A 15,729-nucleotide genomic window follows, 5' to 3' on the forward strand; every position below is an offset into this window, starting at 1 on the left:
CAAAACAAAACAAAACAAAACAAAACAAAACAAAACAAAACAAAACACCACTGTCTTTCAATCCCATGGGAAGCTTTACCTCTGCTGAGACCCTCTTTGCCCAGCCACAGATGCATTGTTGGAAGAGACCGTGATCTCTATCAAGTTAGTTAGAGGATTCTGACAAGACCCTTTCTCCCTTCTTCTGCCGAATGTAGTGAAGACATTTAAAAATGAAAACGTGCTGGAGTCACTGCATTTGAAGAGTGGAGGAGGTCTGGTCTAGATAATAATGGAGTTTTTTTCCCCCCTTCCTTTCTTTTGTGTAGAGGTCAAGAACACAGTAATTCTGCAATCCAGGCCAAAACAAACTATATGATCTACTACTGATTTCCTTTCAAGCTCCCCTTTTGCTGGGACTGACTTCCTTTTATTTAACTCCAACTTGCATTAATCCCAGCTATAGAATTTCTTTCTTCTCTCACTTGCCTCTGACTTCAAACATTTCTTACGTAGGAAACAAGTGACTTAAAAAAAATCTACTTATAAAGACCATCATGACTTTGGGACTACATTTTGGCAGCCTGTAGCTTCAGAGTCTACTTCCGACCAGGCAGAGCTTAATGGTTGGAGCTGAAATGTCTACGTGACCACTGGGGCTGCCTTGAGCCAAACCACCTGCTTATCTGATCCCTTCTGGGGATGAGGTGGTGGGTGTTGACACCATGTCCTTTAATAAGCAATTGCTTCATTTGCCAGAGGTCAGTGTTCCCTGAGTGATGCTGCCTCTATCTCCAGGCTTCCATGATGAGAGCTGGGTGCTGAACGGTTGCCCAGAGAGATCAGAATCTGATGATGGGGTGATCCAGTATTTTTAGCTCACATGGGCATTCTGCCCTCTGTTCAGCTATTGTCATTGCTCCTATTGGCTTTAGAGAAAAAAGATCTGCCATGCAGCCAGCCAGCTGAAGCAACTGGTTAAGGAAACCCACGAGTAGCTTGGAGATTTCCTGCCATCTCTTCTCTCCCAATCAGTCTTCCTACCTTCTCTCTTCTGAAGCTCTACAGCTGAGATATCAGAACAACCAAAGCGTTGGGAAGTCAGTCACCTGACATGGGAGGATACACTATCTTAAGCCAGGAGGAGAGGATACAACAGGCATCTTGCATCCTTGTAGCTTCCAGGAGTCTCTGATGTGCCTTTGGGTGTTTTGTCTTCATCTCCAGATCCACTCTATATTGTTATTGTATAAATGATAGCATAGGTTCAGCTGTTGAATCATGCCCAGGAACCTCTGAAAAGGCAGGGAAAAGGGCCATCAGTCATTCTAGCACCAGGTACCCGTTTGCGCCCCAGTCCTTGTCTGACAAATGGGGGTGATGACTTCATGAAGTTGTTGGGAGTGATACCCAGAATGCACAAATGTGCCAGATAAAATGTGACAGGTTAGAAGACTGTGTTCTCCCCATACCATCTTTGGAGAGCCATTACGTGCATCAAGCTCCTTGAGCCTTACAATATCCCTAGAAAATGAGACCAAGATTTGTTTTCTCATTTGACAGATGTAAAATCTGAGGTACAGAGAGTGGAACAATAATTTGCTCAGATTTTCATAGACTCAAAACATAATAACATTGACCCCTAAAGGGTCTCTATAGAGAAAGGTCACAAAGAGAAAATATCTCTTTAAAATTAGTAGTATCACTTAAAAATTATTGTGAGAGTATGATTATTACATAAATTACAGTGAGAACTAGGCTCAGATGCCAGATGCTTCCAAAGGGGAAGCACATGCCAAGTTCCACTTATAAACACCATCATCAAGTAGAAAACATAGTGTAAGCCGTATGTGCATATGAAATGTACTAGTAGTCACATTAAAATAAGAAAAAGAGAAGCTTGTTTTAAAACACTGTACTTAACTCAGTATATCCCAAGCTTCCTCTCAATGAGGCTCTATTGCCAGTGTTCAGTAGCCCACACAGCTAGTGGTTGCCATTTTGAACAATGTAATACAGAGTTTTTATTAAATATCCTGTAGGAAGACACACATGTATGAGATATACGTTCTATATTTGAGAAAATTCTTTCTGGATCAAGGAAGTGCATTTAAAGATACTTGTCTTTGAGATCCTTTGGTATCGATGCAGCTAGGAATCAATAGGAAGGGCTGTGCATTCAGTTTTAGACAATCTCTAAATGTAAGGTTAGGTATTTGGGAATCGTTCATTCATCCTTTATTTGGAAATCGTTCATTCATCAGTATGCATCAGCCTCTGTCACCCTTTAAAATGATCATGTTCTGAGTCTTACATAAGGATTAAATCAGTCCAGAGAGACCCCACATCCCAACGGGCCCCAGGAAAATTGTCAACTGCAGCTAAGTGATTTTAGTTGGTGAACAATTTTTTAAAAATCAGTGACAAAAATATAGAGCTACCCGGGGAATACGGGGCCTGTTGGCTGAGATTAATGGCACGATTAATAACGGATTGCTTGATGAAAAGGCACAGGAGAACAAAAACCAGTAGAGAGATTGTGGAGGAGGCCACTTATTAATGAACTGTCAGCCCAAAGAAAGTTCAAGAAACTCTGCTGTGGTAAATGTAGCAGCCTGGCACTTCTAATAAAAGTTGGGGTCTTTCAGGAATTAATTACATCAGCCTTACAGAAGGAATTCGCGGAATTGCGAAACGCGGTGGCACAGACCAGCACGGGCTGCCGTTGCAAATGGAGAAGCTCCAGGAGAAGCTAATCTTTTTTCCCTCCATTGATATGCAGGATATTGTGGTAGCATAGTAACCAGTCAGACCCAGGGATGAACGATGGGCCCAGATATACACTGACTAATGAAGCTACACATACTTGGACTTTGAAGTTGGTTTATTTTTCATATGCAAAAATTTCCTCCTGGAAGCTGGTTCTTCCTCAGCCCATGTTCTGGCCTTAAGAAGTTCTAAATAATTTGCAGAGAGATTATAGAGAGTCAGATGGGCTCTTCTGTTATTTATCAAGCAAGGTTGAGAACCAGCATGCACAGTATTCAGTGATTCAGAGCGCCGTGATTTCTGTCACCTCTCTACAAGTTCCCAGTTCCATTCAGTTGGCTCTGAACACTCTTTCTGAATTAAAAACTCCGATGGCCTGTGCCAGATGAAGCAACAGAAAGGAATGTTGGGACAAGACAGGAGATTGTCCAGGATTTGTGATCTGGTATCACGCATTAGGTAGCGAATGGTTCTTATCTCTGCTCACTTCTGCCTTGGAGGTAGGGTGAAAATTTTCTTCTGTAATACGTTTAGACGGAAGGTTACCAGACAAGCCATTAATCTCTTGGGCCACAGATTTCATAATTAACCCTTTCAGTTCTGCCCTAAATGCCTTCCTAATAGGGCTTGGTCATTGTAGATTTCTGGCCATTGATTTATGTGTTAGTAGTGAGAGACAGACTGGAAAGAGAGCAGCTCTTGATTGGTTTACATGGAGGTGTATTTTCCCCTTTGAAGTATTAATGTAAAATAATGGGCTGTTAATTTTTTTTTTAAAAACAACTTCATTTGACTTGCACTAGGATTATAAAATAGATGCAGAATAATTTCTCAGCTGTGAGCTGAGATTGCCCTGTTTCTCTTGGACATCACATCTGTGGGTATTAGCCCATGTGTCACCCATCACTCTGACCTTTCGGACTCTCCTAATCCACAGGATACTTATCCTTCTGATTAAATGAATGTAAAGGCCCTTTCACGAATAATTAATCTGCTGTCAGTTTACTCTCAGCTTTGGGCTTTTAACTTCGCTGTTGAGCTGTCCAGCCTGTGCTACTCTCCAAAGCCTTACTCCCTCTACCTCTTCCCTCCAAGGTTTATTATCTCCTTAGAAACTCCAGAGTTCATGATTTGAGGCTTTTTTTTTCTTTAACAACTAGATTGTTGTCATTTTTTCTGCAATGTGTGTGAGTTTGTGTGTGTATGCATGTGTATATGTGTGCATGTGTGTATGTATGTGTGTGTTAGCTCTGTGTGTGTGTGTAAGTGAAGAGATTGATGGTATGAAATGAAAATCATTTCAGATTCACATATTCATTATTTTAGAAGGCATGTGCTATAAAGTAAAAACTTCATTTCAGTTTTTACTGAAATGAGACAGTTCTGTCCTTGTGTATGTGGCCGTGTTTCTAACTGTGAGTGTTTTTCCGCAGTGACAATTTATACCAAATGACCTCCCAGCTTGAATGCATGACCTGGAATCAGATGAACCTAGGAGCTACCTTAAAGGGGTAAGGAACTTAGACCTGTATAAATCATTTTCAGGATATTTATAGTTTCTGAAGGGAGAACAGGCCTAGGCCTAGGAAGGGGGGCCTAGCCCACAATGGCACTTGGAGACATTCCTCCCCCTCCCAGTGGGAGGGTCATGTTTAACATTAAATTTTCAAAAATGTAAATGGGATGTTTTTGTCTGGACCAAGGGAACACAGAGTTTTGGGAACCCTTAGTGTAGCCTTTCTTTGTTGAATGTTTTTAGAATTCTTCAAAGACGTCGTGCCCATGAAACTTGACTGAATGCTTATGTTTTTGCTGGTGCTATCACAGATGTTAACCATTGGACTATCTTATCAAGAAATGGTTTGCATGTACAAAGTCTACGATTTGAACTGTATTGGTGCGGCACTGATTTGAACAGTCTGAAGTTAGATGTGTCCATTCCTGGTTGCAGTGACCAGGAGTCAGTGTTCACAGAAGATATTCAAGCACTGTAGGGAAGAGCTGTTGCCAAACATGTACAGAGCTTCTCTTTGCGCCTAAAAACAGAAGCAAGGAAGGCAGGTGGGGCTGGTTTTCGGCAGCCAAGGAGCTCATGTGTAGTTTCTAACAAGTCTGAGAAGATGACGTCAGGTGCTCTTCTAGGCCACCATACCTTGGCTTCCTAATAGGTTCTGGAATCTAGGCACTGTCACCTGTGTTGAAGATGAATTGATACATCCTAGAGAGTCAAACCACTTCCCAAGATCCCATCGGGTCAGTGGGAGAGCTTGGGTTCCAGGCCCAGATCTGATTGCAAAGCTCAGTCTCTGTCCAGCCTTTCTCAGGGTTCCTTTGACACCAACCAGTGTGACTGGAGGCATATTTCAGAGCTCTTGACAAGGCCATTAGCTTCAGAACTTCTGACTGGATTCTGGCGCCAGGGGCTTGTCAGGACCGTGCGTCCTCCGTTCTCCATTCCTACTTTTCTTCTCTTCTAGAATGGCTGCTGGGAGCTCCAGCTCAGTGAAATGGACAGAAGGGCAGAGCAAGTGAGTGGACAATGGCTTTGTTGACTGACATCTGGGGCAACGCAGGAGTTAGGCCTGACACGGAGGTTAAGGGTAGTCGGTGGGGAAGATCTGTCTACCCCTACCTCTGCCTTTTCCTTGTTTACTGTAGACTTATCACTGTCCACATGGAGTTGGTGATATTTTTCTCATCAACATCCGTGCAAAACAGGTTTTAAAAAAAATCCACGCAGCAGGAAGCCCGCTCGTTCGCTTGTTTCACAGAGCGCTCTGTGGTGTCCAATGTGTGCTTTGTAGCTCAGTCAGGTCTTTGAGTCTGGGTTTTCTTACCTTTACATTTCTCCATAGGCTTACATTTACCTGACCCAGGGCAGACTTGGCAAAGACACACGTCCCTACTCTTTCTTAAGCTTCTCTGCCAGCCTTAGAGCTGCACTCTGGGACATTTCTGTGACTTTTGATTTTGTTTTCTTTGCTTACACACCAGGACCTGCCTTTATCTTCCTTCCTTTGATGGTTCTGTCCTCCCTACTGGGTCTCCTTCAGCAGAGCCACTTTTTGTCATCTGAGACCTGTCCCTGTCCTTCAAACTGTCTGCCATTTTATCTAAGTATCTCTCCCTTTCTGTGGTCCTGAAAACAAAGCAAACAAACACCTCTATAATTTCGAAATGCTTCTCTCTCTATTTCCATGAACTTTTCTTAAGTTTTGAGTTCTATCTTCCACCATACGGATTTGGTAATTCTCCCCAGGTAACATGCCAGAGTGTGATTTTAAAGTAAGTACTTTGTTTTAATGTTAAAATAGTCTTCATGCCAAAATACAGGTTTCATGATTTGTTTGATCCCAAAAATTATGGATAAAGAATTTGGTATGTATTTGTTTGAATCTTTCCACAATTGAGATGATTTTGATATCTTTTTATTTACTCTGTTTTTTTTTTTTAATTTTTTAATTTTTTTTTTTTTTGAGATAGGATCTTGCTTTGTAACCTTGGCTAGCCTGGAACTCCCTGTGTAGACCAGGCCTGCTTTGGCTCCCAAATATGACACCATGTCTGAACTTGACTGGGAATCTTAAAGGACTTATCTTTGTAAAGTGTATCGCTTGGCAGGGGTTGAAAGTTGTATTATCAGGATGAAGCTAAGGGTGATTGGATTACTTATATATTAAAAAGAGAAGAGTTTTTCATGAATTCATCCCTTTCTGACATAAAAATGGATTTCTTGAATACTGGCTTCATTTGGAGTGCTGTGTGAAAAGAATTGATTTTTCCTCTGTGATGAGAAACACTGACAATTGGACTCATAATTTTAAGAAAGAAGTCACTATTCACACGTAACTCATAAAAATGTCAGTTTTTAAAAAATTTAAACAGCATGTACCTCAGACTGAACCATTGTTTTCTACTCTGGAAGAGATTACTTTTTTATTTTATTTATTTATTCATTCATTACTTTATTTATTTGAGATTTATTTTATTGGCCTGGCATGGTAACACCTTTAATCTCAGCACTCAGGAGGCAGAGATAGGTGGATCTCTGTGAATTTGAAGCCAGCCTGGGTTATAAAGTGAATCCAGGACAGGGCTCTGGAGAGAGAGAGAGAGAGAGAGAGAGAGAGAGAGAGAGAGAGAGAGAGAGAGAGAGACCTTGTCTCACACATTCACTCTCACTTCAAAAAATATTTATTTTATGGCTGCTTTGCCTGCATGTATGTCTGTGTGCCATATGCTTGTACTGCCCACAGAGGCCAAAAGACGGCATTCTATTTCCTGGAACTGGTGTTACAGATGTTTGTGAGTTACCACATGGGTGGTGGAAATTGAATACACGCCCTCTAGAAAGAGCAGCTAGTGCTCTTAACAGCTGAGCCATCTCTGCAGCTCCTGATTACCTAGTTTTGAGTTTCCTCATGTCCCTTGGAATCATATTGCTTTGATCACCTTGAAGAGGAGAGTCCTGTATTTCAGTTTCAGTTAGAAAGAAGGCACTTTGTGAAGCCTCTTTCCTTTCTTTTCCCATAGACAACTAGAATTCAGTGTGTGTGTGTGTGTGTGTGTGTGTGTGTGTGTTGCATGCACATGAGTGCACAGGAAGCCAGAGTAGGACATTGGGCACCTTCTTCTCTTACTCTCCACATTATTGCCTTGAGAGAGGTTCTCTCACTGATTGGGAAAGCTCACCCCTTTTGATTAGACTGCCTTACCAGCAAGCTCCGTGCCTCTGGCCCCCAATGCTGGGGTTACAGGCACGTGATGCCATGCATAGGTTTTTGTGTTGACTGCTGGGGATTTGAACTCAGGTCCTCGTGCTTGTAGAGCAAGTACCCTTACCTATTATATCATCTCTTGAAGCAAGAGATTCTTTTTTTTTTTTTTTAAAGTGGTTTCTTAGGACAAGACATTTCTAAGGAGTCCTTGCCGAGCATAAAGTCTTCATTTTGAACACTTCTATTTCCGACCAACTCTTGTTCTGTCTACGTTGTATCTGTTTGAAAACATGTTCTTTGTGTATTCTTAATGGTTACTGACTTCCTAAAAGGCTGCTGACAAACCTCAGCTACCCTGTTGGCCTCGGTTTTGTTTCTTCAGAAGAAAATAGCCTACAAAATGGAGAAACACATCAACCTTGACTGTGGTCCAAGTTATTAGAACAAGGAGGAAGTTACTCTCTGGGGACTGGGTAGGGGGAGTGGGAAATCCAACACAATAGAAACTCAAAAGAGTGCTGAGGAAAATCAATGTCCCTTTGCTGCTCCAAGAAGTTTACAGACTGTTGGGAACACACAGTATTTGACCCGTGGATGCTGGAAAGGAAAACTCAGAAGACTCTCAAAGAGTGATGTATGGGGAAACAACGCTGTGTATTTTGGTGGGGCCAAGGCTGTCAAAGCTGGAGAAAATCCCCACTAGACATAGTCTCATCTCCGAGAACCTCTGCCAAAAGAGATAGCTAGGGCTTTGGCTGGGAGCTCCGGCACAGCCCCGCACCTTCCCTCGGCGCCTGCGCACACAGTACCTGTCCTAGAGATTTACTTCTTGAAAACAGACAACCAGCTCTTAAGTAGTTCCTGGGACTTCAGATGCCAAAGCAAAGGTTGGGAGACATGTTTCCAGGAATACAAGCAGCTCCGTTAGTAGAACATTCCTGAGCTTGCTCTTTTACCCCCTGCCCCAAGCTGTACATTTCCCTTTTCCAAATGGCTCAATTTATGCTGCTGAAAGCAATCCCCTCCCTTTGGGGTTGCTGGGCTGGAACTCCTATCTCACACATGCTAAAGTAAGTTCTCTGCCACACTTCTTTGTTTTGGCCTTGCCTTGGACCTGGCAGAGGTCTGATAGATCCATTTGAAGAATGGACTCCTGCGTTTGCTGGAGACAGAGACTTCGGGGTAGTGTCCTCGTCCCTCCAGCTACGGGAGGACAGGAAGACTTGTTCTGCTTTCTTGGTTTTACACTCCCACATCCCTTTCCCTTTGAGCATTTATCAATTTGTGCATTTAATTTTTAAATTCTTTAAGTAGCTGTAAAAATCAGAGCGTTCAAAAAAGTTGCAGTGATGTGGGAAGGCAACCGCCCCCACCTCACCCCCAGGAGTGGTCCAGCAGAGCATTCTTAACATTGTGGTGCACTTACCCCTGTGCTGTTTTCTTTCTTAAGAAATGTTTGACTCCACCTACTGAGTCCAGTAAATGCATATTGACAAGCCATCATCAAATTAGAGTTTCAGACCTCACGAGTGTGTTGATTTTTGGAAAATAGTCCCTTAAAATTATCTTAAAATTATTTCTAATTTAAAAATATTTTTGAGCCCTGTAGGGTTTTTTTTTGTCTCAAAACTATGTTTATAACTGTTCTGTTTTAAGGTCAGAATTATGTTTCATCTCATAAACACGAGAGGGAAATGACAGGTTTGTTCAGATCAACCCGAGACAGGAAAGATGGTAAAGGAAAGTGATACCAAGGAGCCAACTTGAAAATGAGGATGGTGGTGGCTTCCACACTTGAAGTGAGGAATTGGGAAGAAAAGGGCTCTGGTGGGTGCGGTGGGAGAATGAACTATGTGTTCTCAGAAGAGAGGGCACAGCACACGAGGAAAGGATATCTTATGACTCAAAGAGTGTTTCAGATCTGGCTCCTCCTGCCTTTCTGAGACCCCCTCCCCCACCATTATTCTTCCCTTTGTCATCTGCCCAAGACGAGATAATAATCTCCAGCTAGGAAAATGAAATACAGACTTAGAATGTACACTATTAAAAAGTCATCCAAATGTTTCTCAGAAACGAGGGGCTACTGCCTATTTTAGTAGGTGTTTTTCTACTGAAAACAAACACACTCATTTGTCTTAGCTTTCTTCCCAATTCCTCACTTTTGAAACATGGTGCAGATGGAGTGTCCTGTAAAGCAAAGATGCTCACTTTATCTAAGACGAAATCGGTTTCCCCCCTTGATTAGAAAATAACACAAATTTCTCATTAAAAAATAATTCAGGCAGTGCTAGAACATTGCAAAGAAATCACCTGTCATCTCATCGCATAGATAATTTTTAAAAAGCAACATTTGTTGTGTGTGTATCTGCAGAAAGAAAATGCTGGAGACACATCTCTATTCACAGCAATTATCCCTGGATGGCTTAGAGAGAGTGGGGTGGGAAGACTGATAAATGGGTTTAAGAGATTCTGAGGATCGAGGGTATAGTTCAAGGGTGGTGTGCTTGCCTAGCATGTCCAAAGGCTAATGGGAGGAGATGAGTGGAGATAGCCCATAAAGACTTCTTCAGGCAGGTTTACAGAAAAGGGGGTATACATGCAAAGATAAGGGCTCTGGCTGATTGGGGAAGCAGGTCAGGAGAGGGTGGCTTTCTTTTCTTTTCCTTAATTTTTTTTTTTTACTTTTAGGTAATAGGAAGCATAGCATATTTGTTTGCTGATGAGAATGACCAAATAAAGACCAAAGGGATGTTGGGAGGGGATGGTGGAGCTATGTAGGTGAGGGGGAGAGGCCCGTTAGGCTCTGCTGAGAGGTATAGTTAGAAGTGGGATAGTTATCTTGTAATGGTATTGCTGTGCTCTTTGTTTATACACGGTCTCTTTCTTGTCACATGTACTGTAGATAGTTTCTCTTTTGTATTTTAACTCTTGTCAATGACTATTTTCTTCCAGTTAAAAGACTTTTATTAGTCAGACATTGGTGGTGTTTGCCTTTAATCCCAGCATTAGGAAGGCAGAGGCAGAGGCAGATGGATCTCTGGATTCAAAGCCAGCCCAGTCTACTGAGTGAGTTTCAAGATAGCCAGGCTACACAGAGAAACTTTGTCTTGGGAGAAAAAAGATTTTTATTGTTAGAGTATAAATCATAATCTCTTTAAGAGTATGATTCACTTGAATTATTATGTAGGGTTTCCTTTGTTCCTTTGCCTTGAGTTTATTGTTTGTTTGTTTTTCTGTCCTGGGGATAGAATCCAGGCCTTCTTGCATGACAGTGCCATTCAAGGTAATTTTGCCTGCATATATGACTGCACACCAGAAGAGGGCACCAGATCTCATTATAGGTGGTTATGAGCCACCATGTGGTTGCTGGGAATTGAAGTTGGACCTACTGGACCAGTGCTTTTAACCTCTGAGCCACCTCTCCAGCCCAGCAAGGACATTTTGAAGGGTAGTTTGGAAGAGATTTTTTTTTTTTAAGTTTTTATCTCCCATGTGCCTCCATTGCAACTGGAAATGCAAGAGTCTCCAGAACCCCATGCTAATGCAGAACCTGAGCTTTCAGAACCGTTGGTTCTTTTCTAGGAAAGTTTTCATATAGTTGGGATAGCTTTTCTCAGGTGTAAGAGCACATGGCCTCACCTATCATTTAGGTTGAGGGCACTGCTCTTCTGATTGAGCCAGCAGAAGCATCTGGCCGTAGAGCCAAACCATCAAGAATACAGAAGAACCCAGCAAGTTAGATGAACTAGGGATTCTGGTAAATTAGCAGCCCATTGCCAGTGATGTATAAGGAGAGTCCACATTTTTTTTGTGTGATCTGATGATGTGGTCCATGAGACCATGAGTTCCTGAGTCTGTGTGTTCATGCAGAAACGAAAGTTCCTAAAAGTTCTAAAAATGTTCTGCTAAGCATCCAGGGCCAGAGGAAACTGGGTAATAGATTATCTCTTAGCTCTGTTCTGAGTGGGAAACATGAGGTCAGCTAGGAGGAGGCTGAGTAGCATTGCATGTGGTGAGGGTTTTGATGGCTCTTAAGGCTGATTTATACAGTGGGAGGGCTGGCTACGAACCACTGAGTCAGTGTCCCTTATTAAACAGTGGCTGAGGACGAGGCTGCATAGTGAATGGACACAAATAAGCCATATTTATAAGGAAGCTTTTCAAAGGGGAATATAGTCGCCGTTTAGTGAGAACCGTGTGGATGGAACGAACAGGATCCATACTCCAGTTACCTTTAGATGACTATTAGATAATGCCCCTTGCATAGGTAAAATCCAAGGGAGGATTTAGTAGCTTATTTGATTGTATTTTTTAAATACTAATTTTTATTACTCTTTAGTTATGTGTACATGCACATATTAGAGGATAGTTTTCTATTGATTCTTTAGCAAAAAGATTCAGAACTGGAAAGAATTATAATGATTCGCGAAGTAATATATATGCATATAATTAGACATATGTGTATGTAACAACAATTAATGAAAAAGGAGGCCATGAATTTGAAAGAGAGCAAGGAGGGGCCTATGGGGGGGCTGAGGGAGGAAAGAGAAAGGTGAAATAATGAGATTATATCATAATTTCAAAAAAAGAATTAGAAAAATATGAAATGAGAGTCTAGAGGTAGCTCAGCAGTTAGGAGCACTTGCTGCTCTTGCAGAGGCTGTGGGTTTGGTTCTCAGCATCCACACGGTGGACCAAAACTATCCACATCTCCAGTTCCATGGGATCTGATTCCCTCTTCAGAACCAGGTACCATGTGGTTCGTGTTCACATAAGATAGCTCAGTAGGTAAAGGTGCTTGCTGTCAAGCCCAAGGACCCAACTTCAGTCCCCAGGACTCGATGGTGGAAAGAGAAAACCCTTGCCACTCTCATGTGCATGCATGTACATAAATTAATTAATTAATACATTATTTTCATGAAAAGCAAAAAAATCACTTAATCTCTAAATTGAATCAACACTTCCCAAGTTAAAAATAATAGCTGGTTCTTTTCTAAGGCTATTTTTTGAGGAAATTCTCTGCTTTTGAATTATCAGATAATAGGTAGGGGTGTGTGTAAATCCAGTTGGATTAGCTTGGTTCTTTTAAGTTTTTATGTTCTGTGCTGTTAAGGCAGGCTCATCTCTCTAGCTTCCTCTTTATACACATAAACATAGCACAGAACAAACAATCTTTCGTTGTTTTTTTCTACATGTGTACTGTATACACAATTTCCCCTCCCTTACCTCCATCCAAATCCACCCATACCTTCCCACACACTCTTTTTCAAATTCATGGCCTTCTTTAATTATTTACACACACACACACACACACACACACACACACACACACACGCAAACTGCTGAGATCACTTTGTGTTTCTCCTATGTTCACATGTACAGGTATTTACAGCTGATGTCTGTCAGGGGCTTGTTTCTGGAGAAGATTGATTCTCTCCCCCTCTCAGCAACCATTAAGAATCTGTAGCTTTTCAACTCTGGGTGAGACCTTGTGACATGTCTCCCATCCACACTGGTGTGTTAATGGGTGTCGTTGGTCCTGTCTATGAGATCATATCATTGAGACTTCATGTGTGCAGCTTCCCTGTTACAATAAAAGTCATACCTTGCAGCAGACATCTTGGTCCACTGCCTCTTACACTCTTTCTGCCCCTTCTCCGGAGATGTTACTTGAGCTTTTGGCATAGGGGTTGTGTTGTAGATGTATCAATTGGGGATGGGGTATACCACTAGTGTGTCCAGCATATTATACACCAATGTGTTAAAGACACTAGAAAGAGGTGAATGTGATATATGGTTTCGTTCTTAACACTTATGTATGTAGATTCTACGTTGTTCTCAGGTGACCACAGTCAGACAGAATGAAGTAATACTCACACTGATGTATATTCTTCTATAGTGACTCTTAAGCATTCTGTGGCTGACTACCAGGACTAGCAGGGCTGATTACTGGCCCTTTTGGCCTGAGGTGTTCTGAGACTGATGGTTTGAGTTGGCTTTGGGGTGAGCATTCCTTAGGAGGCGTGTGTTGTTTGACTCTGTTGAGTGTTCTCTCTTGAAGCCTTTGTCTCTGCTGATGTGGGAGATAGCAGGCCAGGTGCTTGGTAGCTGTTTGGCAGGCTGCTGCCTCTGTCAGACTTGCAACCTCAGACCTTGAAGCCCTGCACTTCTATAATCAGATAATTACATCTCGAGGCATGCCTAGCTGTGGGCTTCTTTACCTTCAAACAAGGAGATTTTGGTGAGGCAGGGCTCAGTCTCAGCTCGGTTCCTTACCTTCATGAAAGTCCACAATTTCTTAATGTGGCTCCTTTACTCTTTTTCCCTCTTAGATTGCAAGTTAGAGAAGGGAGTGATAGGCCTCAGGGCTTGAAGAAGAGTTTATTGTCAACACCAGAAGAAGATAGGGACTTATTTGCATGTCTCATGGTTAAGCCCTGGGCGTTGAGGATGGATAGTACAGAGAGCCTTCTGGGTAAATTCCATGGTCTGAGCTAGAGGTTGTCTGCACGGTTCCCTGATGAGCTCTGTAGAGGTGAGAAGGCAAAGGTGAGGATGGTGTGAGAGTAGGTCTTGCACACCTGGTCAATAACTAGATGTGGGGGAGAAAAATCACAGGCCACGATCCTTGCTTTTATATTTATATTAAATGCTAATTTACTTCAAAAAGCTCATTCTCTCTCTCTTCTTTCTTTTCTTTTTCTTCTTCTTCTTCTTTTTTTTTTTATAAAAAAAAAAACTTCTGTTGATAAGGGATTTCAGGGAAGCTCTGGTTTTCTTCATCTGGAAAACCTCAATTCCTTTTTATTAATCTTCTTGTGCCTGTGGAATATCAGAATTAATCATTTCTTAAGAAGCCTCTCTTTGAATGTTTTGTGTCTTCCCCGAGCCAGACCACAGTGTACACATTTTTAGAAAGAAGCGGGTTTATAATTTGTGTTCTGTGAAGGACACTTTCCTCTTTCTGTAAGCTTTCTAAGGATGTGTGTTGATGTATTTTTTACAGCTGTGTAGGAAAAGCAGACTGTCTCAGGTCTTCTACGCTGCTGCGGGGGAAGGGAGGCAGGAGGTGTGTCCTGGGCTCGTAACCACTTCTGTATGGTTCCATGGAAAGAAAAGAGGCTGGTTTTTGGTTAGAATTGTACAGTTTGGACTGCTCAGTCACTTGTAAGCAAGCCATTTCCATCAGTTAGCATTGTATGCTCTCTCTCTCTCTCTCTCTCTCTCTCTGTGTGTGTGTGTGTGTGTGTGTGTGTGTGTGTGTAGGCTAGAATCCAACAATGTCATGCATCTTCCTCAATCTCTACCCACTTACCTTTTGAGAGCCACTCTTTCACTGAACCTGGAGCTCCCTGATTCAGCTAGGCTATCTGTCCAGAAAGTCCCAGGGATGCTCCTGTCTCTGCTTCCTTAAGGACTGGGATTACAGATACACTTTGCTATGCTGGATTTACATTTTTTATTTTATTTTTTACATCGGTGCTGGGGAGCTAAACTCAGTTTCATGGTTCTGATGCAAGCACTTTACTGACTGATCCATTTTTCTTCCCCCAGTATTGGGCTTATTTTTATACCCAGCTAAATACAGTCTCAGAGTTGAAGCCACAGTGTGCTGTATTCAACTTATTATACCCATTCTCTTCTCCTTTCCTCCCCTCCCCCTGGCTATGCTGTTAAAACATCAAAATGTCTGATTTGAGTCAGACCCTGGAGGAAAGAGCTGGAGGTCATTCAAGTGTCATGATGATAGAAGATGAAATTGTACCACAAAAATTGTCCTACTTATTGTAAAGGGAGAGAAAAAATGTATTGGGCTGGATTCAGAACTCAGCTCTGCCATTGGCCCCTTCTCTGACATTGGACATATAACTTAAATTCTCCTTAAAACCCAAAATACTTTGTAATGAAATGACATTGGTAACTATGGAAGCAACAGTGAACATTTATTTAATGTCTATCCTGTTCCAAGTGTTGCACAATGCTTCCCTGACCTGGCTTGGGCTTCTAGCAGGCATATAGGGCTGGTGTTATTATTTCACTTTACATGGAACAGGAGCCAGGGAGACTAAGCATTGGACTAAGGTGATGGGTGGATCTTTAATGGTTTCTGGATCTAGGTTGTATTCAAGATCAAAAATACAAATTTTATCGATCTTCATCACCAGACTCATAACTGAAACATGGAGTAAATAATTTTTATGGGTGTGAGTGTAACTGAGTGTTACAACCACAGACCTCCTGAATATTGTTGGGATATGGTTAC

At 41.9% G+C, this 15,729-nt stretch overlaps 1 protein-coding gene across 5 annotated transcripts in view; it reads left to right on the plus strand.

Annotated features, from left to right (window-relative positions):
* Wt1 (WT1 transcription factor) overlaps window positions 1–15,729 on the plus strand; it is a 43,479-nt gene that overhangs the window by 12,350 nt on the left and 15,400 nt on the right. For 4 of the 5 annotated variants that reach the window (XM_028766814.1, XM_028766815.1, XM_028766817.1 and 1 more), the window contains exons 4-5: window positions 4,182–4,259; window positions 5,226–5,276. In XM_028766814.1, coding sequence (XP_028622647.1) covers window positions 4,182–4,259; window positions 5,226–5,276 — 129 coding nt within the window. The remainder of the gene's footprint in view (window positions 1–4,181; window positions 4,260–5,225; window positions 5,277–15,729) is intronic. The other variant, XM_028766816.1, reaches the window with a different exon arrangement.

The sequence above is a fragment of the Grammomys surdaster genome, unplaced genomic scaffold (genome assembly GCF_004785775.1).
Source record: "Grammomys surdaster isolate TR1022 unplaced genomic scaffold, NIH_TR_1.0 170, whole genome shotgun sequence".
Taxonomy (NCBI): Eukaryota; Metazoa; Chordata; class Mammalia; order Rodentia; family Muridae; genus Grammomys; species Grammomys surdaster.